The sequence below is a fragment of the Sitophilus oryzae genome, unplaced genomic scaffold (assembly GCF_002938485.1).
Source record: "Sitophilus oryzae breed Bouriz unplaced genomic scaffold, Soryzae_2.0 scaffold_980_pilon_pilon, whole genome shotgun sequence".
NCBI classification, from domain to species: Eukaryota; Metazoa; Arthropoda; class Insecta; order Coleoptera; family Curculionidae; genus Sitophilus; species Sitophilus oryzae.
The window spans coordinates 2284299-2308613 of record NW_022147617.1 but is presented as its reverse complement, the minus strand read 5'-3'; the positions used below and the strand labels follow the sequence as shown (position 1 = coordinate 2308613).

The 24315-nt window shown below is 33.6% G+C and overlaps 1 protein-coding gene and 1 long non-coding RNA gene across 2 annotated transcripts; both read left to right on the top strand.

Moving 5' to 3' along the window:
• The first annotated feature begins 1367 nt into the window (after positions 1-1367).
• Positions 1368-2765, top strand: LOC115891290. Its single transcript, XR_004051794.1, has 2 exons — positions 1368-1620; positions 2709-2765. It is a non-coding gene; the product is annotated as an uncharacterized LOC115891290 (long non-coding RNA).
• Positions 2766-17059: 14294 nt separating this feature from the next.
• On the top strand, positions 17060-21641 carry LOC115891218. Its single transcript, XM_030911643.1, has 2 exons — positions 17060-17358; positions 21418-21641. The coding sequence occupies exons 1-2, from the start codon at positions 17145-17147 to the stop codon at positions 21639-21641; spliced, it is 438 nt and encodes a 145-aa protein (XP_030767503.1). The 5' UTR covers positions 17060-17144.
• The last annotated feature ends 2674 nt before the right edge of the window (positions 21642-24315 follow it).

The following is a 24315-nucleotide window of genomic DNA, read 5'->3' as shown; positions in this document are numbered from 1 at the left end:
TCTGGTGAAGATCAGCCCGAATCTCTCGTTTAAACAGAATTAGGAACGAGAGAATACATGAAAAAAAATGAAGGTGGATGGTAACATTGTAAAGATATACAAAAAAAAACAACTACAGTGGTACGGCCACATGTATGTACAACGAATGGCTGACGACAGAATACCAAAGCAAGTATTGCAGTAGACACCTAGAGACAAACGTAAACGAGGCTGACCTAAGCCTTCCTGGAATCAAGGATTCGACGAGCCATGTCGGAAGGGAACCTATACTATCAGGAGATATTGGGACAACAGACGAAGGACGCTGTAACAAGCAGATACATCCATACAAATTAGCGGTGGCAACGTGTAGAGCTGATAGTCAAATTGAACATTACAATTACACAATCCACAATTCACTGATGATCTCAACTCTAAAGGAACTCTAAATGATCTCAACTCTAAAGGACACAACAATATAAACATAAACAATATGCCAAATAAGAACACCGGAAAAACTTCAAGTGAATTCGTCCATAGATATCACTCTGAACCTCTGAACTTAAACAAAAAAAAATTAATTTAAATAAATTCTCTATATCAAAGAGCTACTACACGCTAAACGAATTCTTCCGGGACCTCAAAACTCAAGGCTTATCGGCAGATATATAATAATAATTCTTGAATTAAAATTGTTCTGTTTGTGTATAAATTCAGGTATATTTGTTTTATATTTGTCTTTGTGTAATTTTATATCTTAAAATTGTTCTAGTTTTCTGTATATATTCTTCGTGGAGATCCTATAATCTAAGTACCATTGTATTTATATTAAATGGAATTAATCAAATCAAATCAAATCAAATCATCAAAGACAAACAACCGATTAGTGCTTGGTTTATGCAGTTACATGAATACCTCGGGTAGTAGATAATCTTTTACTTGAAAGAGAAAGAACAAGCAGAATAACTGAGCTGACTGAAAGCAAACAGACAGTTTACTTTGATAAAACTCGTAAAGAAGCAAGACAGCCCAAGATAGGTGATTTGGTGCTTATCAAGAGAACAGCACCAACAGTCATATCAGCCGTAGATTACTTTCCGTCTGCAGCGGACCAATGGTAATAAAATCCGAATTGTCACATGATAGGTACATGGTGGATATGGAGTCCACTTATTGAAACAAACGTAAAGTTAACTAAACGAACGGTGGCAGTGAGACACTGGAAAACATGTGGAGAAGTTTCAGATTCAGCTGCTAGTGAAAGATATAGTAAATATGGAGATTTAGTATTATCCGATATTTAGGCGTATTTATCCGATAATTAGGCGTAAGCCTAATGAAATCCGATTAGGCAAGCTCGGGACGAGCTTCTAGCAGGATGGCCGACTGTAAGAGTTTTGTTTTCCGTTAAAAAATTGTTTATATTAAATTGTGTTATTTTAAGAAATAATATTTTATTTGAATCTCTAATTGACTTTTCTTGACCGCATGTATACAATGTCGTTTCCTAGACGATGCGGTTTGCATTGTTGATGATTATTTTGACTGACGTCGCCATTTATCAAAAAAATATTAAATTCAGATTATAATTGTGTGGAAAATATTTCTGGGACTGAATAGAAGGAATGAAGTATTATACAGGTGAGTGTATTTTGTTCACTCACGGGCATTACTGGGATTTGTATGAGAGTAGTTTAATATTATTTAGTTAACAGTTATCACTGAGCTTTAGTAGTAGATAGAGAAGGGTATTTTAGTATTACTTTAGTGTGTGTGTGTTTTATAGTAGATAAGTATTTATCAAAGAGCATTTTAATATTGTTTAGTTGAAAGACAGATGTTTATCAAAGAGTGTTTTAGTGTTATTTATTATAGATACGTAATGGACAGCTATTTATCAAAGAGTATTTTAGTAATATTTATTGGGTGTGATTTATAATACCTGGCAAATTATCAAATGGTATTTAGTATTCTTATTTTGGAGTGTTTTATATTTTTACGTATGACCCAAATTGTTTAACAACAATAATAAGCTATGTCGCTTTGTGGCCATCCCTTTTGTGTGTGGGACAGACGCCTTGTCGCTTAGCTACGGAACAACAACATTAAGCTATGTCGCTTTGTGGCCATCCCTTTTGTGTGTGGGACAGACGCCTTGTCGCTTAGCTACGGAACAACAACATTAAGCTATGTCGCTTTGTGGCCATCCCTTTTGTGTGTGGGACAGACGCCTTGTCGCTTAGCTACGGAACAACAACATTAAGCTATGTCGCTTTGTGGCCATCCCTTTTGTGTGTGGGACAGACACCTTGTCGCTTAGCTACGGAACAACAACATTAAGCTATGTCGCTTTGTGGCCATCCCTTTTGTGTGTGGGACAGACGCCTTGTCGTTTAGCTACGGAACAACAACATTAAGCTATGTCGCTTTGTGGCCATCCCTTTTGCGTGTGGGACAGACGCCTTGTCGCTTAGCTACGGAACAACAACATTAAGCTATGTCGCTTTGTGGCCATCCCTTTTGCGTGTGGGACAGACGCCTTGTCGCTTAGCTGCGGAACAACAACATTATGCTATGTCGCTTTGTGGCCATCCCTTTTGTGTGTGGGACAGACGCCTTGTCGCTTAGCTACGGAACAACAAAAATATTTAACTATTTTATATACTCGATTATGGTGATGTGATCATGTGCGTTTTCCAGTGATGCTCAAGTATATTTTATTTTTATAGATTGCAAATTGCGTGATCATAGAGTGAGAGCATTACACAAGTGTCCCGGCATCTAAGGTGAGTTTAGCTTCTTTTGTTTATGTTGTTTGAATATTAAATTGATATTAACACCATTCATATATTATGCTATATAAATAAAAAAAAAATATTATATTTTTCTTACTCGCTCTTACACGTTCCTGTTGTGCCGTTTCACATGGAGTGGATCGTCCGCGCGGACCCTTCAGTGGTTGAACAGATACCATGAGTTTATATGAATATTTTCACAATGTAGCGGATGATCTGTCCGGATGATTTGTTCCGACGGCCATCCGTCGACCACTTCCTTTGACGGACCATCCACGCGCAAGCGTGTTATTTGATTAAAAACGTTGTTCCACATGCGCAGACTGATAGCACAGGTGAAAGTACTCCGTTGATCCTTAAAAATCCACACGACGGTCCACGCGGATGATCCGCTTCTTGTGAAAGGTGCATAATAGCTGCTCAAAGCACGCCTAAATCAACTCACGACTGTTTACAACCACGCCAAACCAAACCAAACCACGCCTTAATGGATTAATTAAAATACTGGCCGTGCTTCAGACAGGACATCGGACTCAACTTAAGCACCGAATTAGCAGCGCCTAAAGAGCATTCTGGAAATTAAACGACAGGGTTTTCTACAATCATGATTTGAGCACAAAAACGAAACTTGCAGTGTACCGAGCAATAATAATTCCCACCATGTTATATGGAAGTGAAACCTGGGTGCCGCACAGCCGACACACGAACGCATTAAACAAGTTGCAACAGAGACACCTTAGACAACTGTTAAGAATCAAATGGTACCACCGTGTCTCAAACGTATCAGTTCTTGAGAAAGCTAGCTGCGAGAGCGCTGAAGTCATAATTCCTAAATCCCCCTTAAGATCGGCTGGCCACGCATGCAGGATGCAAGAAAACTGCCTACCAAAATCTCTTCTTTACGGTGAGCTTGTAGACGATAAGAGGAATCCGGGTAGACAACTCCAAAGATACAAGGATATTTTCCATGAAAACTTAAAGGGGATAAGCATGCAGAGTCAGTGGGAGGAAGCAGCGCACAATAGAACGGTATGGAGAAGAATTGTAAAGTCAGTTAACTACGACAACCAAATAGTAAAGAGGCAACAAAGTAATGAGATGTCCGGAGTTGGGAAGAAAGATAACATTACGTATAAGGCTTTTCAGTCACAGAGAAACTCATGAATGAAAACGCCTTGCATAACCATTCTTCTGGTGCGTGTCAAATACTCGTCAGCTAGTCAGGGCATTAGCAGTAGTAGTAATCTTTTTACTAGGCAGATATCATAAGATTTATAACCAGCTTATTGCCCTGCAGGATTTATACATTTTGTACCAGGACCAGTTATTATTAGTGAATTTATATGTCTAAAACAATAAAATTATTTTATCTACAACCTTTTAGTTATAACGTTTTTACATCACTATTTTTTTAGTATTTCAGTAACGTTATGAGATTCATAACACAACTAGTGGTGTTATGAATCTATAACACAACTAGTTGCTATAATAATGAAAAACAACTACGAACATCTAAATATATGAACTTTTCCGGCAATAATGATTCCGTGGCACGTACTGCGGCAAGTTCTACATCTGAATGGAGACTTTCTGAATCGCTCATCGTAATTTTTAAAATGATTTTTCTGGGCAAAAAGTGCTCCTGTTTACTTGACAGGGCAAACTGACTTTTCAGCATAAATGTGACAAATGTCATAGTTAAAGGTGTTAAAGGTGGGCGACTAATAAACGAAAATTAAAACAGCATTTTCTTATTTTTCGGTTGTAGATAAAACGTTGTACATGACACGTGCGTTTAAACATGATTACAACACTCGTGTGATTAGAACGACTCGGTCTACGACCTCGTCGTTCTAATCATTCACACTCGTTATTGTAATCATGTTCATAAACACACTTGTACTGTAAATAACTATTATAACACACATATTTTTTATTTGTTTTCTAATCCCTGTGTTGGACATTATTCACTGTTCAGTTCGATCAATTCAATTGTTTTTATCATATTGCCTACTAGAAATTGGCCATTTTATACTGTATTAATTTTGTAGTCAAAAATATACAATGCACTCCCATTCAACTAACTTTTTATATGTCTTGTAAAAATAAGTTTGAATTATCCCGTATATTTGAAAAAATACCTACAATAATATCGTTAGATAATACGTTTTATGAACATCTTCGCTTAATTTAGTTTTATGTCAAATAATTTTGTGCGCTTTCTATTATCCTATTTAAAGAAAATAATTATTAAATTAAATAACTTACTTCTCTCTAACCTAATTCCATTTTACAAATTGCCGTGTTTACAAACGTGCTGATATCATATTCCCCCCTCCCTTCGACTACGTACACCCGATATTTACACACCTATAAACGTTGTCCCCGTATTTAAGTATCTCCCTTCATTCATTATAAAAATCCAGGTGTGCTCAATGGGTTATTGTTCCTCGACAGGCAAGGGCTTTCTTATTGATAACTTATTGCGTCGTACGAGAAAATACACATACTACGCGGTACACTTTTCGCTATTGAACTTTTTAAAAGCGTATACCGAATATCCTTATTTCATTATATTCTGTTAAGTAATATCTTCTTTGTTTTACACTTCCTTAAGTAACTAAAACCACCTATTGAAACTGTAAAACTTGGAAAATAAGTTGGTTATAATAATGGTTTTATAGTTCGGAAACTCTCTATTTATTTATCTAGTAATGCTAAAACACTCTATTTTAAAGTCGATTAGAGAAAATAGTATGAATCATTGGCAAGTAATGTAAATATTTACGATCCGGTAAAATTGTGATGTAAGAGGAGGCTTAGCTTGCCTACGGCGGTTCAGTAGTAGACTGGCCAGCCGGCTGTTGTGTTGTGTTTTGTCATAGAGCTGATATTTGGGGGTTGAGAGTCTTTTGACTATAAACGTTGCAAGTACTGTAAGGCAACGGGTCGTTTGACCGGAAGAAAACCTATGGTGACGTCTTTCCTTCGAGGTTGGTCTTGAGAGTTTGAGGTCTCCCTTGTCTTCTCGATTGACACGATGCGGCGTTGGGGTAGGGAGACTAGTGAGGTACCCCAATTAGCTTATTCGATTGGGATGCGAATCTGTTTAGCGGCAGAGTTGCGTCCGGGGGAAGCCCCTATACTATTTCAGGTGACACTAGCTAGTTGTTGAAGATTATTAACCAATAGATCCGAATGATATTTGAATGAGATGGAAAATATGGAATGGGATATATTGAATAGAATATATCAGTGGCTAGGGGGCGTAGTACCCCCGGATGAGTCTTACTATTTAATTATTAATTTTATCCAGATCAGTAAATGTTTGTTTTGTTATTTTCATGTACAATGAGAGAGTGCTTGCCAATGACCAACTAAATGGATATTTGAGGTGAATTGTGAGACCCAGTTGAGTAAGCCCCAGAAATAAGCGATTTTACAAAACAAAACTTTTTTTTTAAGTGAAACTTCTTTGCGCTCGTTGGGAGTAAAAATTCAAAGCCATGACACACGAGCTAGCGAGATGACACGCGAGACGATACGTGAGACGAAAAGTGGTAACGATAAAAAAACTGGTAAGCCAATGAGGAAGTTGAAATGGGTTTTTGGAGCGTCGAATTTCGGGCCCTGAGCTAGAAGGCTGAAACTTTGAATGTAGTTAGGTTTTCATGATATTTTGATGACGTTTCGTGCACTATGAAACCCCATCATCAATGGCAGAAAAATCGTCCGATTTAAATGAAATTTGGTATGTCGATAGATACGATAGAGTACGACACGTGTCACTGTGACAGTTAGTTTTGACTTAAGAGCATTTTGTCAAGTTGTTACCATTGGTTATAGCATAGTATAAGGAAACTAGTAGTTTTACTCCTTGTCAAATCCTTTGTTCTTTTTCTGCCACTTTATATGACCTTGTTCTCGCCTCCCGTGACCACTGACGTAGCTGTATAGTCGTGGTCTATTAACTAGGCAAAGTATAGTCGTGGCACTCGCCATAGTTTCACAAATATGTATTTAGGAAAATATGAGTTCACAATAAAATAAAATAAAAAAATTTGATCATCGAGTAAAAACTTGCTTGAAAACAGAATATTTTCACATTTCGCGTAGGTAAAAATTTTTCTGTATCTGAAAATTTTCTGATTGGAAGAAATGCGGAAAAAATATATAATTACATATTTTTATATTATTATCTATTTCAGAGATTTTCTACAATTTTTTTTTTATTTAAAACAAGTTTAATTTTCTGTACATAACTGGAGTCGGCATAAAATTCTGCATATAGTACACCGCCTTTATTTAAAGCACACTGCGGTGTGGCCATTCTATTTCTTATTTACTAAAACTTTGGTTAAAAACATTATATACGAAAGGTGGTAAAAAACTAGAGTGAATATAACTTTATTAATACTTAGCTATGTTTTCTTAAACACGAAGGATACCAGAATAAATTCGTGTAGAAAAATTTACTTTATCGTATACAGGATATTTTTTAAGGCGTCACCAAAATGGTAATATTTAAAATATTGTATCTCGTTTTTTTTAAATGCAACACCTTGTATATTATTTTTCTTTCAGATGTAGAATTAAATGGTAAACATTTTTTGTATTTAAAGTATTCTAAAATTTTTAGCCGTTTTGCAAATATTTTCTGTATTTCATTACCATATGGGATTTCCAACTATAAAATATCAGACAAAGATCATATAGGTGGCTTTGATAAAAATTTACTGTTTAAATAGCCATATGTAATATAATACTGCGAATATCTGTGAAACCGATAAAAATTTAGAAACCCTTTAAATAAAAAAATGTTCACTTTTTACTTCTGCATCTGACAGAAAAATAATATACAGAATGTGGCATTTAAAAAAATTGAGATATACCATTTTAAGTATTCCGATTTTGGTGACGCCATAAAAAATACCCTATACAGGGTGTCCCAGAAATGAGTGCGTAATAAATGAGGCTCCAACACAGCAGCTATGCTATCCGGTGAAATAATCCTCTTTCAACGGTAAAATGAGTGCGAAATGGAATAATGTATATAGAATGATGTAAAATAATTAAAAAAAAATAAAACTAACTTTACCATAACTTTTTTGTGACACCCTGTATATAACAAAATATTTTAGGATACGCCCCTTTATAAACCTTGAAACATATGAATAAAACTTTTTTCACATCTTCGACAACGACGACGATATTGGACTTCCTCGCACTAATGAGCCACTCTGTATATTTAAGGTGGTTTAAAGCTAGGTGTGGCACTTTTCCTCCCTCAAATATAAACTCAATATTTTGTCTATAATATTTTGAATATTGTTATATTACGACCACTTATAATAAAAAATAAATAAAAAAACAAAAAAATACAGTCCACTAAATTTATAAGAGATTATGCTATTATAAAATTCTTTCAATTAAAAAATATGAATAATTTGCGGAGACTTTAGATGTACAAAATATTTATTCTAAAATTGTTTCAAAAATAAATCTATATAAATTATCTCGTAAACTATTATTGGAATGAAAATTTTATGGCAAATCCCCTGACCAAAAAATATTTTCATGCGCATATTTGAGACAACCTGTATATGTAAAAAACTATTTTAAAATCTGCCCACCTGCTAAAAAAAAAAATAATAACATTTAGTTAATTACATAATATCTCAGCTTCTAAAATAACCAAATATAATTAAATGTTAATTGATAATTACTATCAGCTTGCCGATTTATATCCGATGGAAATCTAAAAACTCAAAGAACAATTTTTTGAATTATTACTACAATTAATAGCAGCACACGTAATGCACTCATTTTTTATCAATCCGTCTCTGTGCTGGAACGCAACGTTTGAACCTCGCAGCTCGACGGACGGAATTCAACTGAAATGCTTTTGCAACCTGCCGATATTTGACAGCTTGCAAAAACTGGCAGAAAATATTTGCGAGAGTGCAACTACTCTTTTCCTTAAACTATGGTTATAGTGTTGCACAAGAGTCTTGAAAAAGTCTCGCAAGATCAAGACTCTTGCAAGAAATTCAAGACAAGACTTTCAAAATTTCTTGTTTTGAATTTCAAGACAAGACAAGACTTAAATATGCAAGAAATTTAAAGAGTCTTGCAAGATTTCTTGAATTCAAGATTTCTTGAAAGTTAGAAATAATACATTTTTTTAAGTGATAATTCGATCTTTGCGCAAGTTATGCCGGGTTTATACAACATTTACATAGTCGAAATCACAATCATAGTCATAATAAACCTGTTGACATCTACCATGAACTTAGCCTTTAATTATGTTACCCAACTTCACTGATATAAAACTTTAAAACGATTATGAAAATGTTCTATAAAGGCACATTAAAATTGCATTGTGATTATGACGATGATTAAGACTGTGATTATGATTACGACTTATGCAAATGTTGTATAAACCCTGCATTCATATTGACCAGTGTTCATTTTTTTTCTATAACCAGTGCTTTAGAGTTGAGAATGAAATAAGATAAAGTCGAGGCAACAAACCGTATATTGCATGGTAATTGGTATTATACACAAAATTATATTGGTATAATGGTATTATAAAAAAACTAACGGTTAGTTGAAACTAATGGTGGGTTCGTGGAGCATGCTATTTGCACTATTTGGTACTAATTTTCATGCACGAAATTGCTCCACGAACAAAAAGTAGTATCAAATAACGCAAATAGTACACTCTAGCATGACCTTTGCGTACACCCTGTGTCCAAACTTTAACCAAACCAAACCAAACCAATCTTCCATAATAAAAATATAAAATAAATACGATAAAAAATAAAAGTAACAAACGGGTAACCAAAATAGAACATAATAAACTAACAAGAATTAACAACTAGAACTAAAAAATGAACTTATGGAAATTCATCCATCCAGGAATTCAAACAAATTAAACTTCTTACCGATTCTGAATTTAGCCGGTTTCTGTGTTTCCTTATTACTAGTGCTGCCTTCAAAAAGAGCCTTTATGCGGGAACAGATGTAGCCGGTGTACAAAAAAAATCACGAGACAGTTTTGACAGCACTGGGAATATGGCAATATGGCTCTGCCACCATGCTAAAATATGTGTTTTATCGTTCACTCTCAGCATAGATAAATAATTTTGAAGTTCATTTTGAAAACCAATCTATCCGTATTCTGTATTGACATTAGAACTACAAGTTCCAAAACTACTAAAGATTTTTGTTGCTAAAATCGTTGTTGTTCATTCATTTTTCCGTATTACATTTTGTATACGATGCTTTTTATGAAATAAAATATAGAAATATCATTTCCTTTTTGTTAGAATGTAAAATTTTTCAAGACAATAAATTTCAAGAGTCTTGCAAGGCAAGACAAGACTTTGCCATTCAAGAGATCTGCAAGACAAGACTTTGTAAATTTCTTGTCTTGAATTTCAAGACAGACAAGAAATTCATTTTCAAGACAAGAATTCTTGTCTTGTGCAACACTAATTGGTTATTCTTCTCTTCCAAAATTATCCACTTAAATTTTGTTTTTTATATTTATATGCTAAATAATCCGCGTCTTCTGTTGTTTGTAGCCATTTGAAGTTTGAAGTACAATTTTGGTTTTAGGTTTTTCTATTTCTATATGTTTTTCCACCAAAAATGTTTGTTGTTGTTATATGCTGTTTGGTCTCCTAATGCCTCCATAGCGGCTGCATTTATTACCGATTTTATTTATTTATAAATAATTTCTCTTGTTTCATTGTCAAAGACATCTCTCAATTTTGGATCTAGTCTTTGTTCATATAATTTCTTAATGCTTTCATCGCATAGACTGTTCAGATTTTATTTAATTGTATTGATCGTGCTAGCGGTGCTAGGTCTTGTTGCTTCATTTAAGGTACATTCCGGCTGAGAGCGTCGAGCGTCGCGTCGCATTTGCGTCGCGTCCGCGTGTCGAAATGAAATCAATTCACGTAACTTAAATTAGACCGTTCAGGCAGACAGCGTCGCGTTTGGCGTTGCGCTAGCGTCAGGGTTCGAGTTCAATGGGGCAGACGCGACTCAAACGCAACGCGACGCTCGACGCTCTCAGCCTGAATGTACCTTTATGTTTTCTCTCTGTCTGCTATATGACATTTTTACCTCCCCTTTCTGTCCAAGAACTATATAACGATTGAAAATATATGGAGATGGACAAGTCTAATTTTAGCCAGCATATTAAAAGAGAATACCGCATTCATACAAGCCTTGTAATAAACATTGCCAAAATAAACAAGCCATATTATAATAGGTACACATTGTAACGCAAGTTATATAAAAACATCGAAACTTTGCATTAGTTGAGAATATAATCCCAAAACCTTATTATTATTCTACTCATACATTTTTTACAAATAATTAATATATAAATTTGTATTTTAGATACGTATCTATTTCTAATATATTTATTATTAAGCTTAAGGCAAAAACGTGCGTCGAGATTATACTCTCAGTATACAAAGTTATTTTAAAACTATAAGTAGCGCTCTGTGTTTCTTCTCTTTTTATTAAAAAAATAAAGCCATCCCAAACCCGAAACCTACTAATGTGGTCGTTATATAATATGAATACCTGACCTTGGCCTTGAGTTCCAAATTTAGAAGCAGATGTTTTGTTTATCGACCTCTACGAAAGCAACGAAAGTCAGCTCGATTTTGTTGTTTTTGATATTTTCTGGTGATTTTTGATACCTTGAAAACCTTAAAGTATGGGATATCCTTACATAAATTTATATTTATACCGACAAAGAAAACTATTTTACGAATTATGTAAGATATTTTTTATGAGAATTTTATTTTATTTTACTACTAGGTTTTTTTTGTAGATTATACAGGGTGTCTCAAAAAACATGTGCCATCTCTCGTGGAGATATTCTTCACGTAAAAATAAGATTTATTTTTTCATATCAACATAGGTCCGATTCTGCTTCTTTCGTAGCTACAGGGTGTTAAGGTCTTAATATTTTTTCGATTTATTATAATTTTCTTCCAAATACTTTTAGTGATTCAAATGAAATTTTAAGGGTAAAAGTTACTATAAGTGCTACACAATTTAATGCTAAAAAAGTGTCAATAACTGCATCAGGGACATGTATATGGGTTATCACTGCAATATTTTTCAAAAAAAAAACATGTGCGCCACTGACTTTTTCTTTTGATATCAAAATCTTGTAGGCCGTTTACTGCCAGTTAAAAGTTATCTCTTGATATTTTGTCGAATTCGGTCTCCTTGATGAGATAAACGCAATTTTATTAATCACAATTAATAAAAGTAAAATAAAAATAAAATTAATAAAGTTTACATTACTATAAGTTATTATTACTATCAGTCCAACCTACAGCAATTTCAAATAAAAAAATAATGGTAATTAAGATAATTACAAAAAACCTAATTTTAAAAAGTTTTAACATCCTGTATCCTGTAACTTTACAACTATGCATTTCCATACCCATGTTTATAGGATTTTTTTTCATATTTTTTGACGAGAAATCAATTTGTACTTTTTAGAACTTTTGCAAGTTAACGACATTATTTTTTTTTAAGTTGTTATTAGACTTGGATCAAGGCAAATTAATAAAATTTCGTGTATCTCATCAAGGAATGAAATCGACAAAATATCAAGAGACAACTTTTAATCGGCATTAAACTCCTTACACCATTTCGCTAACAAGAGAGTAAAAGTCAGTGGCGTACACGCTTTTTCTAGAAAAATATTCCAGTGATAACCCATATGCACGTCCCTGCATTAAAATATGTCGTATTTATAGTAACTTTTACCCTCAAAATTTCATTCGAAGGGCTAAAAATACTTCGTAAGTTGATTGAAAAATAAATCTTATTTTTAAATGAGGAATCTCCCCACGAGAAAACATCCTGTATAATGGGTAAGGAATGCAATCCCGCACCAAAATCTCAATCCCGCAAACCCGCGGGATTAAAGCAGTCAATCCCGCGGATCCGCAAAATTGCGGGACTGTAAACAATAGTCATACATACCAAACCAAACCAAACCTAAATGGTACAAAAGGCATTGTACATTTTGCATAGGCCCACAATATATTGATATAGCATGTATCTTAAACTAGCTGTACAGAAATTTGGACGAATTATACAGGGTGTTCAAAAAATATATTTAATATTAGAATTTTTAGAATTCTCATTCTAAAATTTAATATTAAATAAACTTAAATTTTATTATAATTTATCTACTTATTTTATAAATAAAAATATTATTCTGATGTTGAAGTTTTTTTTAACTTGTGTTGGTTATCTGTTTTTAGATACACTTTATATCAACCATTTTTTGGCATATGCAGAATGTACAAAGCTTTTTGTACCATTTAGGACCATACCTATGCCTAATGCATATTTTAAAAATAAACGTCGAATTTTCCTTAAAACAAAAAATTAAAAAACCTATCAAATTGTTTTTTCTAATTTCAATACAGATTAGTCGTACTTGGTAAAAATTTCGATTTTTTAAAAATTGGAAATTTGCGGTAAAAAAGATTCTTGACCAAATTTTCACACTCTTATAAAAGACCCTTTATACGAGAATTCGCTAAATATATTTTCGAAAACCATATAGCATCTTAATCACAATAGATGCATCTAAGACCTGGTCCAAACCAAATCCCAAAATCTTTTTTAGTTCAAGAGATACCTATTCAACTTTAAATTTACCCTAAAATTTTGCTTGTTCCGATAATTACATATGTCCGGTAGTTTATTTGACGAAATTGTCCACAGGTACTAGTTAAACGCTTTTCTTCACTTACGCACATACGCCAGAAAGAAATCTAACAAGTAACCTGTTTGTTTCACTTATTTTTAATGGTCAAGCCGTAAGGGGAATCCCCCGGGTTCCGACCGTCGATGCATCGGCCCGGAACGAAACGGTTTGACCCTAATCGAGATCGATTCGGTTAGCCAGTAGTAATGGGTCAATCCCGCGGATCCCGCACGGTAAATCCCGCAACTTTGATCCCGCGGAATCTCAGAGGGATCCCGCATTTGCGGGATTGCATTCCCTATTCCTCACATACAAATAAGATATATTTTTCATATTAACATAGGTCCGATTCTACTTTGTTTCGTAGCTACAGGGTGTTAAGTCTTAATATTTTTTCGATTTATTATAATTTTCTTCCAAATATTTTTAGTGATTCAAATGAAATTTTGAGGGTAAAAGTTACTATAAGTGCTACACATTTTAATGCAAAAAAAAGGGTCGATAACTGCATCAGGGACTTGCATATGGGTTATCACTGGAATATTTTTCAAAAAGAACATGTGCGCTACTGACTTTTTTCTTTTGATCAAAATCGTGTAGGCCGTTTACTGTCAATTAAAAGTTGTCTCTTGATATTTTGTCGAATTCGGCTTGCTTGATGAGATAATCGCAATTTTATTAATCAGAATTAATAAAAGTAAACTAAAATTAATAAATTATATATTTTACCTAATTTATTATTAAATATAATTAATATTAGTTATTATTACTATCAGTCCAACCTACAGCAATTTCAAATAAAAAAATAATGGCAATTAAGATAATTACAAAAAACATAATTTTAAAAAGTTTTAACACCCTGTAGCCTGTAACTTTAAAATTATGCATTTCCATAACCATGTTTATAGGATTTTTTTTTCATATTTTTTGATGAGAAATCAATGAGTAATTTTTTAAGGTTGTTATTAGACTTGGATCAATATATCAATATATCAAGGCAAATCAATAAAGTTTCGTATACATATCTCATCATGGGAGGCTGAAATCGACAAAGTATCAAGAGACAACTTTTAATCGGCATTAAACTCCAGACACTATTTTGCTAACAAGAGAAAAAAAGTCAGTGGCGTACATGCTTTTTTTAGAAAAATATTCCAGTCCTAACCCATATGCACCTTTCTGCATTAAAATATGTCGCATTTATAGTAACTTTTACCCTGAAAGTTTCATTCTAAGGGCTAAAAGTACTTTAAAGAAAATTATAATACCTAAATCGAAAAAATGTTAAAACTTTAACACTCTGTAGCTACGAAACAAAGCAGAATCAGACCAATGTTGATATGAATAATAAATCTTATTTTTAAATGAGGAATCTCTCCACGAGAAAACACTCTGTAAAATGGTCCAAACGGCGTCTTATTTGTGTGATAAACCGTTGAAAAGTTTGTTGCTTTTTCACAGTTTTATAGCAAAATTTTAAATCGTTCATACGTACACAGATAGTATGCGAATTCAGGAGTATGAGAAGCGTTGATGAGAACCCAAACTCTAATATAAACATCAACAAAAACTTTACCTGATTTAAAGGGAATAAAAAATATATGAATTTCTTAATGGTCTTAAGACAAGACAACACTCTTAAGCACAGCACTCTTACCTTTTTGGAGATATCACTATTTAAAAGCAACCAACATTTTTGAAAACTAATAATTTTGACGCTTCAAAAAAAAACTATCCTCCAATATGTAGTTTAGATCTTGATAGATTTGTCTAAAGAAATATTCCACAATTACTAATCTTCAAATTATCATGTACTGTAAATTCAATACCTATACCGGGTGCGTCTCGAAAGTGGCTCACCCCTATAACTTTTTTTATTTTTTCAGATAAAAAAACGAGATTTGGTATATTAGTATATGACATAAATTAGTATTGATTGACGAATTCAATTGTTTTTGGTTGCTTCCTGTTTTACCGGAAATGACTACAACTTTTGATTTTTAAATGGCACCCTCGGTATTATATTTCCATTTATTCTATAGAAAATAACACTCTGAATAGAATGACATAATATCATATGCCAACTTTTGACATTTTTGCTTTAAAAAAAAATGTATTTTAAATTAAAAAAAAAATTTAAAAGCGTATTTTAAATTTCAATCTACAGTGCTATGGCTGTGCTAAAAACACTAATTTTTAATCATGGAGCCTTGGAAAAATAGTTTTGATCGTCTAATGTCTCTCATGTCTTACCCTTTTAATGTCTTGCCTTTGTCCTGGCCAGTTAAAATATACCCAAATCGTATTTTTAATCATATCCCAATTTTTTCAAATGGAATGAGGGTGGCTCATTAGAATATTTGAAAAAATCATTTTTTTACTAATAATTTGGTACCACACACTAGGTATTTCAAGTCAAGTTGTCGTTATGAACAATTTCAAATAAACCATATGCGAAAATTTCCCCCAAAAGTTGACATATCAAATGTAATCCTATTCAGAGTCCCATTTTCTATCGAATAGAAATATATTGAGGGTGCCATTTAAAAATCAAAAGTTGTATACGTCAATCAATCCTAGTTTATGTCATGTACTAACATACCAAATTTTTATCTGAAACAATAAAAAATATAGTGGGGGGGCGAGCCAGTTTTGAGACGCATCCGGTATAAAATATATGTATTATGTAATAAATTACTTTAACTATAACACTTCTACTAGAAGTCTATGAAAGTTTGCCATTTTTCGAAATATCTACTTAAAAATTGCTTAAGTTTATACCGACAAAGAAAGATATTTTACCATATCGTCACCCTAGAATAAGATTGTTCTATAGACCATTTCGATGAAACTGAGAAAACAAGGTTTAAAGTTTAAACTGGATATCCGTGAACACTATACCTATACCAAAATGGTTCTATTAAACATATAAATTAAAGATAATATAAAAACCTATCAAACATATGTATTTACTTTTACTTTCTACTTACTTTTACTACTACTAGAAGCTTTATTTTAAAGATATTAGTGATTTTAGATTTGAATATAGAACAAATTTGTCTATTAGCTGTACATTGAGCCGATTTTAGGGATATAGAACAAAATAAGGGGATATAGAATAATATAATACTCATTTTAAGCTGATTTATTTGTATTTCAAAATATTATTTCAACACAAAATAACTGAAGTGGAGACAATAAGACATTAACTAGAAACATCATAAAAAATAAAATCCTAAAATACAGTAGTAGTAATTATTCGTCTGCATTGTTTATTAAAAACAAATCATTTTTTTTTTCGCCTATTTGTTTGGTATGTATAGTGTTAGAATAACTTATTCAGATTTTAAATCTGATTTTTAACTTTCATTGGATTATTTAAATGTTTTTTAGCTATCTCTAGTATTGATAGTATTGTTGAGATTTAAAGAGTTTGGATTCGCATTGTATTATGTTTACCTTTTACCTATTTTTTTGAAGTTCAAGCATTGTTAGAATTTTTAGACAGAATAAAAAAGCAGTTGTCATAATTAGAATTTTTATTAAAAGATCGTTTTCTCTGAAAAAACACAACATTTTGTGGTCTTCGAGCATTAAGCAGCATGGAAGGAATAATTACCAGAAGCAAGTCGAAGGAACGCAGGGCAATGGATGGTGATAACGAGAATGTAGATGATGGGATACAACAGGCAGGAATTTCCGAAACCGTCGGGGACGCTGAGGCTACTGTAAAGGGAACTACCAGTGCATCAAGGGCAAGAAATCAAGCTAGCAGGGTAACAAGCCAAGCAGTCAGCGAGGTGTCCAAGACCAAGGGTAAGTCCCACTCTAAACATTCTATTTTATCTAGTACAGTTAGTAGTAAGAGGTTAGAGGCGTTAAAACAGGCGGACGAGGAGTTAGCTAAGAAAATAAGTAAGGAAGATGAGCTTCTTACCGCGCAAATATCGCTTCTAGATGAGAAAAATGAACTTATTGCTCAACGAACGAAACTAGCAAAAATACGGACAGAACAACACAAGATAAACGAGCTACTCTTGGAAGAGGTCAGCAATAGAAGAAGAAGTGAAGGGAATTCCAGTTGTACAGATTAATTTGTAAATGATCTGGAAAATTGGCCTGAAGACAGACTAGCGAATGAAAATTATGTGGAAAATTGGTTAAGATGGAGTCGTGAAAATCAAGATAATGAAGTACAAAGAAAAGAGAAACTTACAGACCAGAAAAAAACAAGACAACCAGGTGGAAAGAAGTGAGAGAAACACAGAAAAGGTAGAGAACACAGAAATTAAAGAAAATCAAGACAGAAAACAAGAAAACTACAGTACACCCGATTTGAAAAATGCAAGAACATGTTCGAAAACAACTTTGGAAAATTTTGACATAAGAACTTTTTTAGCTCGTCAAACAATTGATAAAGATTTGCCAATTTTTTCGGGAAATATTAGGGAATGGTTCCACTTCATATCTCAGTACAATAACACTACCAAATTACTTGGTCTAAACGATGAGGAGAATTTATGTCGGCTAAGGAAGTGTCTGACTGGCGACGCAAAAAGAGCAGTGCAAGGTTTGCTAATGACAAATGGTCCGGTGGAAAAAATATTCTACATTTTACAAACTCGTTTTGGGAGACCTGAAGATATAGTGAGATCCTTTGTAGCAGAATCCAAAGCCTATCCTTACCTAAAAAATAACGATTTTTCAGCATTAATACACTTTTCTGACATGTTAGGAAGTTTGGTTACAACGCTCGAGTCTCTGAAAATGGAAAATTACCTAACATGTCCTGAACTTCTTGGCACATTAATTCAAAAATTACCCTATTCAAGGCAGATCTCTTGGACAAAACATAAATTGAGACAAACCTCCGGAAATTCATTAAGATGTTTTCAAGAGTGGATACAAACAGAAGCAGAAGCTGTACAAGGGCTCCTTCATTTGAGGCCTGGAGGAAGTAATCACAAATTTTAACATACGCTAGTAACCCAAAATAGCCAACATTTAGAAAGGGAATCAAATTGTGAATTTTGTAACAAAAATCATTTTGTTTCAAGATGTACAGAGTTTAAAAAATTAAGTTCGGATGAAAAATGGAAATTCGTAAAACAAAAGAATATGTGTTTTTCGTGTTTATCAACATCACACAGAATCTTGAAGTGCAGGAAACGATCAAAATGTGGAGTCAATGATTGTGAAAAGACACACCACTGGCTTTTACACAATGAACAGAAAGCAAGAACAGTTGAAAACAACCAGAATGATACAAGGGAGGAAAAAATTGAAGGTGTCAAAAGAAATGAAGATCAAACCATTGCTATCATGAAGTCATATGAAAACAATGTTTTTCTGCGAATTGCACCAGTAACTGTGAAAAACGTAATTAAGAAAATTGACACTTATGCTTTATTTGATGAAGCATCGACAGTGACGCTAATTGATGAAGATTTTAGTAAGGAATTGAATCTCAAAGGAGAAGAGGTGAATCTTGGTTTAAAATGGACAGATAAAGAGTCAAGGAAACAAATTAACTGTCAAAAAACCTCATTCGAAATCTCAGGAAATGATTGTGTATTTTATGAACTCACAGATGTGTACACTATGCAAGATATGGACCTACCAGTACAATCCGTCAATTCAAGAAAATTCAAAGATATATGGAAACACTTAAGAAACATAGACTTTAAAAGCTATTTGAACGCGAAACCAAAAATATTAATTGGTCAAGATCACTGGGATATAATCATAACAAGAAAAATTATTGAAGGCCCTAAAAATTCACCTGCCTTGTCTCTTACGAAATTAGGCTGGATTTTGCACGGAAACGTAAGTACCCTCAGACATACGGCTCATCAATCTATTCTACATATCAGCGTATGTCAACCAGAAAACAAAGATGAACTACACGAGCTAGTAAACTCCTTTTTTACTATAGAAAACTTAGGAGTTAAATTACAAGAAAAATCAATATCACAAGAAGAAGAAAAAGCAATGGAAATTATAAAAGCAACCACTAAACGAATTGAAAACAGATGAGAAACTGGATTATTGTGGAAAAGTGAGGAAACAATATTTCCAGAATCAAGACCAATCGCATACAAGAGACTAGAGTTCATGGAAAGAAAAATGAAGAAAGATGCGATTTTTAAAGAATTATATATGTATATAAAATTAAATATTTTAAAGTTCATATATGAACATAAAATTAAAGACTACTTGAACAAGCGTTATGCTAGAAAAGAAACAGAAGAGGAAATTTCAGAAAATAAAGAGAGGGTTTGGTATCTTCCACATTTTGCTGTGATTAATCCAAACAAACCAGGAAAATTAAGATTTGTCTTTGATGACGCCGCCAGAGTTGATGGAAAATGTTTGAATGATTTTCTATTAAAAGGACCTGATTTGTTTAACAGTTTACTAGAAATACTTTTAAAATTCAGGCAAAAAAGCATAGCTTTCTCCGCTGATATTCGTGAAATGTTTCATCAAGTCCACATAAGAAAAGAAGACCAAACTGCTCAACGATTTTTGTGGAGAGAAAAAGAAAATGTAATACCGTCCACGTATGCCATGGTAGCTATGATTTTTGGTGCAGTCTCATCGCCGTTTTCGGCACAATACATCAAAAACTTTAATGCTTTAGAATTCAAAGAAAAATACCTACAAAGAAAGATAGGCTTCAGAAGCAATCATGAAAAAGCACTACATGGATGACTATCTCGATTCTGAAGACTCAGAAGAGGATGCGATCAAACTGATATCTGAAGTAATACAGATTCATCAAAATAAGGGTTTGAGATTTGTGGTTGGGCATCCAATTCCAAAACTGTTTTAAATAGCATACCAGAAGATTTAAGATCTAGCACTGTATCCAAAAATGAAAATATTATGCCAATTGAAAGAGTGTTGGGAGTCAGATGGGACCCAAACACAGACGAGTTATATTTTAGTCTAAACTTTAATACAATTGACAAAGAGATTTTAACAAATAGAACACCAACGAAACGAGAAGTTTTGAAAACAGTTATGTCAATATATGATCCTTTGGGACTACTGGGTAACTTCTTGATAAGAGGAAAAATTATTTTACAAGATATTTGGCGATCTGGAATTGATTGGGATCAAAAAATTAGTAACGAAATAGAGAAAAGTGGAAAAAATGGCTGGAGAATTTAGAACAAATTTATAAGCTTAAAATTCCAAGGTGTTATTGTCTTGCTGCGTGCTACACAGTTCAGCTACATATGTTTTCAGATGCAAGTCGAAAAGCCTTTGGAGGTGTTGGCTACTTTAGATTTGAATACAATAATGGCATACAGGTATCTTTAGTAATGTCAAAAACACAGGTAGCGCCATTAAAGCCAATATGAATACCACGTTTGGAACTGCAAGCTGCTTTAGTTTCATGTAGATTAGCTGAAACCATAAAGAAAAAACATACCATAAAAATCGATTCTACACATTTTTGGACCGATTCTCAAATAGTTTTGTCGTGGATAAAATCTGAGGCAAGAATACTGGGAACATTTATCGCAAATCGTGTAGGAGAAATTCAAGAAAAAACTAGTACAAAAAATTGGCACTGGATATCAACTAAATTGAATGTAGCAGATGAAGCAACCAGAGATGAAGAAACACTCAAGTTAAACCTGAATGAAAGAGGGCATAAAGGTCCGGATCTTCTATATCTACAGGATGTAGACTGGAATAGCTTAAACCTAGCACAAAAATGTGAATCTATTTCTGAATCAGGAGAAAATGAAGAATTAATTCTGGTTAATCAAAAAGTTTCATTAGATTTTCTACCAGATATGAGAAAGTTTTCTTTTTGGACAAAACTCATACGAAGCACCTCAATAATTTACGTTTTTATAGATTTTAGAATTGCAAAAAGAAGACAAGACACCAAAATATCCAGACAAGATATAGAAAAAGCAGAGAGTTTGTGGATTAGGAAAATTCAGACAGATAGTTTTCAGAAAGAGACATTTTGTGGCCTTCGAGCATTGAGCAGCATGGAAGGAATAATTACCAGAAGCAAGTCGAAGGAACGCAGGGCAATGGATGGTGATAACGAGAATGTAGATGATGGATATTAGAGAACGATTGAGCAGTCAATTGAGTTGAAGCAGCTGGTTTCACAAAATTCCAAAGTGTGAAACATTCGAATTTGCTAACAAATCAGGCAATCAGTGCTTTTCAAACGAACGATTAAGCAGTCAATTGCGTTGAAGCAGTTGGTTTCACGAAATTCCAAAGTGTGAAACATTCGAATTTGCTAACAAATCAGGCAATCAGTGCTTTTCAACCGAACGATTGAGCAGTGAATTATTGAGTTGAAGCAGCTGGTTTTACGAAATTCCAAAGTGTGAAACATTCGAATTTGCCAATAAATCAGGCAATCAGTGCTTTTCAAACGAACGATTGAGCAGTCAATCGAGTTGAAGCAGCTGGTTTCACGAAATTCCTAAGTGTGAAGCATTCCAATTTTCTAACAAATCAGGCTATTAGTGCTTTTCAAACGAACGATTGAGCAGTTAACTGAGTTGAAGCAGCTGGTTTCACGAAATTCCAAAGTGTGAAACATTGGAATTTGCTAACAAATCAGGCAATCGGTGCTTTTCAAACGAACGATTGAGCAGTCAATTGAGTTGAAGCATTGTTAGAATTTTTAGACAGAATAAAAAAGCAGTTGTCATAATTAGAATTTTTATTAAAAGACCGTTTTCTCCGAGAAAACACAACAAGTATTAGAGAACGATTGACAAGTCAACTGAGTTGAAGCAGCTGGTTTCACAAAATTCCAAAGTGTGAAACATTCGAATTTGCTACAAATCAGGCAATCAGTGCTTTTCAAACGAACCGATTTGCCGTCTATTTGACAAACGAACGTTTAGTGGTGCAATTTCACCCGCTTAAAACAAAAGCCTTAAATTTAAATAAAAACAGATACATACATTGTATGTTAGAGAGAAAGAGATCGAGAATAAATGGATATAGAACAATCTAATTTTTATGCATAGCAACATATTTTTTGATCTGGTATTTTTAAGACTGAAGAAGCAGCTTCACGGCGGGGAGAAAATGTTGAGATTTAAAGAGTTTGGATTCACATTGTATTATGTTTACCTTTTACCTATTTTTTTGAAGTTCAAGCATTGTTAGAATTTTTAGACAGAATAAAAAAGCAGTTGTCATAATTAGAATTTTTTATTAAAAGACCGTTTTCTCTGAGAAAACACAACAAGTATTAGAGAACGATTGAGCAGTCAATTGAGTTGAAGCAGCTGGTTTCACAAAATTCCAAAGTGTGAAACATTCGAATTTGCTAACAAATCAGGCAATCACTGCTTTTCAAACGAACGATTAAGCAGTCAATTGCGTTGAAGCAGTTGGTTTCACGAAATTCCAAAGTGTGAAACATTCGAATTTGCTAACAAATTAGGCAATCAGTGCTTTTCAAACGAACGATTGAGCAGTGAATTATTGAGTTGAAGCAGCTGGTTTTACGAAATAAAGTGTGAAACATTCGAATTTTCTAACAAATCAGGCAATCAGTGCTTTTCAAACGAACGATTGAGCAGTCAATTGAGTTGAAGCAGCTGGTTTCACAAAATTCCAAAGTGTGAAACATTCGAATTTGCTACAAATCAGGCAATCAGTGCTTTTCAAACGAACGACTTCGAATCTGGTATTTTTAAGACTGAAGAAGCAGCTTCACGCCGGGGAGAAAATGTTGAGATTTAAAGAGTTTGGATTCACATTGTATTATGTTTACCTTTTACCTATTTTTTGAAGTTCAAGCATTGTTAGAATTTTTAGACAGAATAAAAAAGCAGTTGTCATAATTAGAATTTTTTATTAAAAGACCGTTTTCTCTGAGAAAACACAACAAGTATTAGAGAACGATTGAGCAGTCAATTGAGTTGAAGCAGCTGGTTTCACAAAATTCCAAAGTGTGAAACATTCGAATTTGCTAACAAATCAGGCAATCACTGCTTTTCAAACGAACGATTAAGCAGTCAATTGCGTTGAAGCAGTTGGTTTCACGAAATTCCAAAGTGTGAAACATTGAATTTGCTAACAAATCAGGCAATCAGTGCTTTTCAAACGAACGATTGAGCAGTGAATTATTGAGTTGAAGCAGCTGGTTTTACGAAATTCCAATATGTGAAACATTCGAATTTGCCAATAAATCAGGCAATCAGTGCTTTTCAAACGAACGATTGAGCAGTTAACTGAGTTGAAGCAGCTGGTTTCACGAAATAAAGTGTGAAACATTCGAATTTTCTAACAAATCAGGCAATCAGTGCTTTTCAAACGAACGATTGAGCAGTCAATTGAGTTGAAGCAGCTGGTTTCACAAAATTCCAAAGTGTGAAACATTCGAATTTGCTACAAATCAGGCAATCAGTGCTTTTCAAACGAACGACTTCGAATCTGGTATTTTTAAGACTGAAGAAGCAGCTTCACGCCGGGGAGAAAATGTTGAGATTTAAAGAGTTTGGATTCACATTGTATTATGTTTACCTTTTACCTATTTTTTTGAAGTTCAAGCATTGTTAGAATTTTTAGACAGAATAAAAAAGCAGTTGTCATAATTAGAATTTTTTATTAAAAGACCGTTTTCTCTGAGAAAACACAACAAGTATTAGAGAACGATTGAGCAGTCAATTGAGTTGAAGCAGCTGGTTTCACAAAATTCCAAAGTGTGAAACATTCGAATTTGCTAACAAATCAGGCAATCACTGCTTTTCAAACGAACGATTAAGC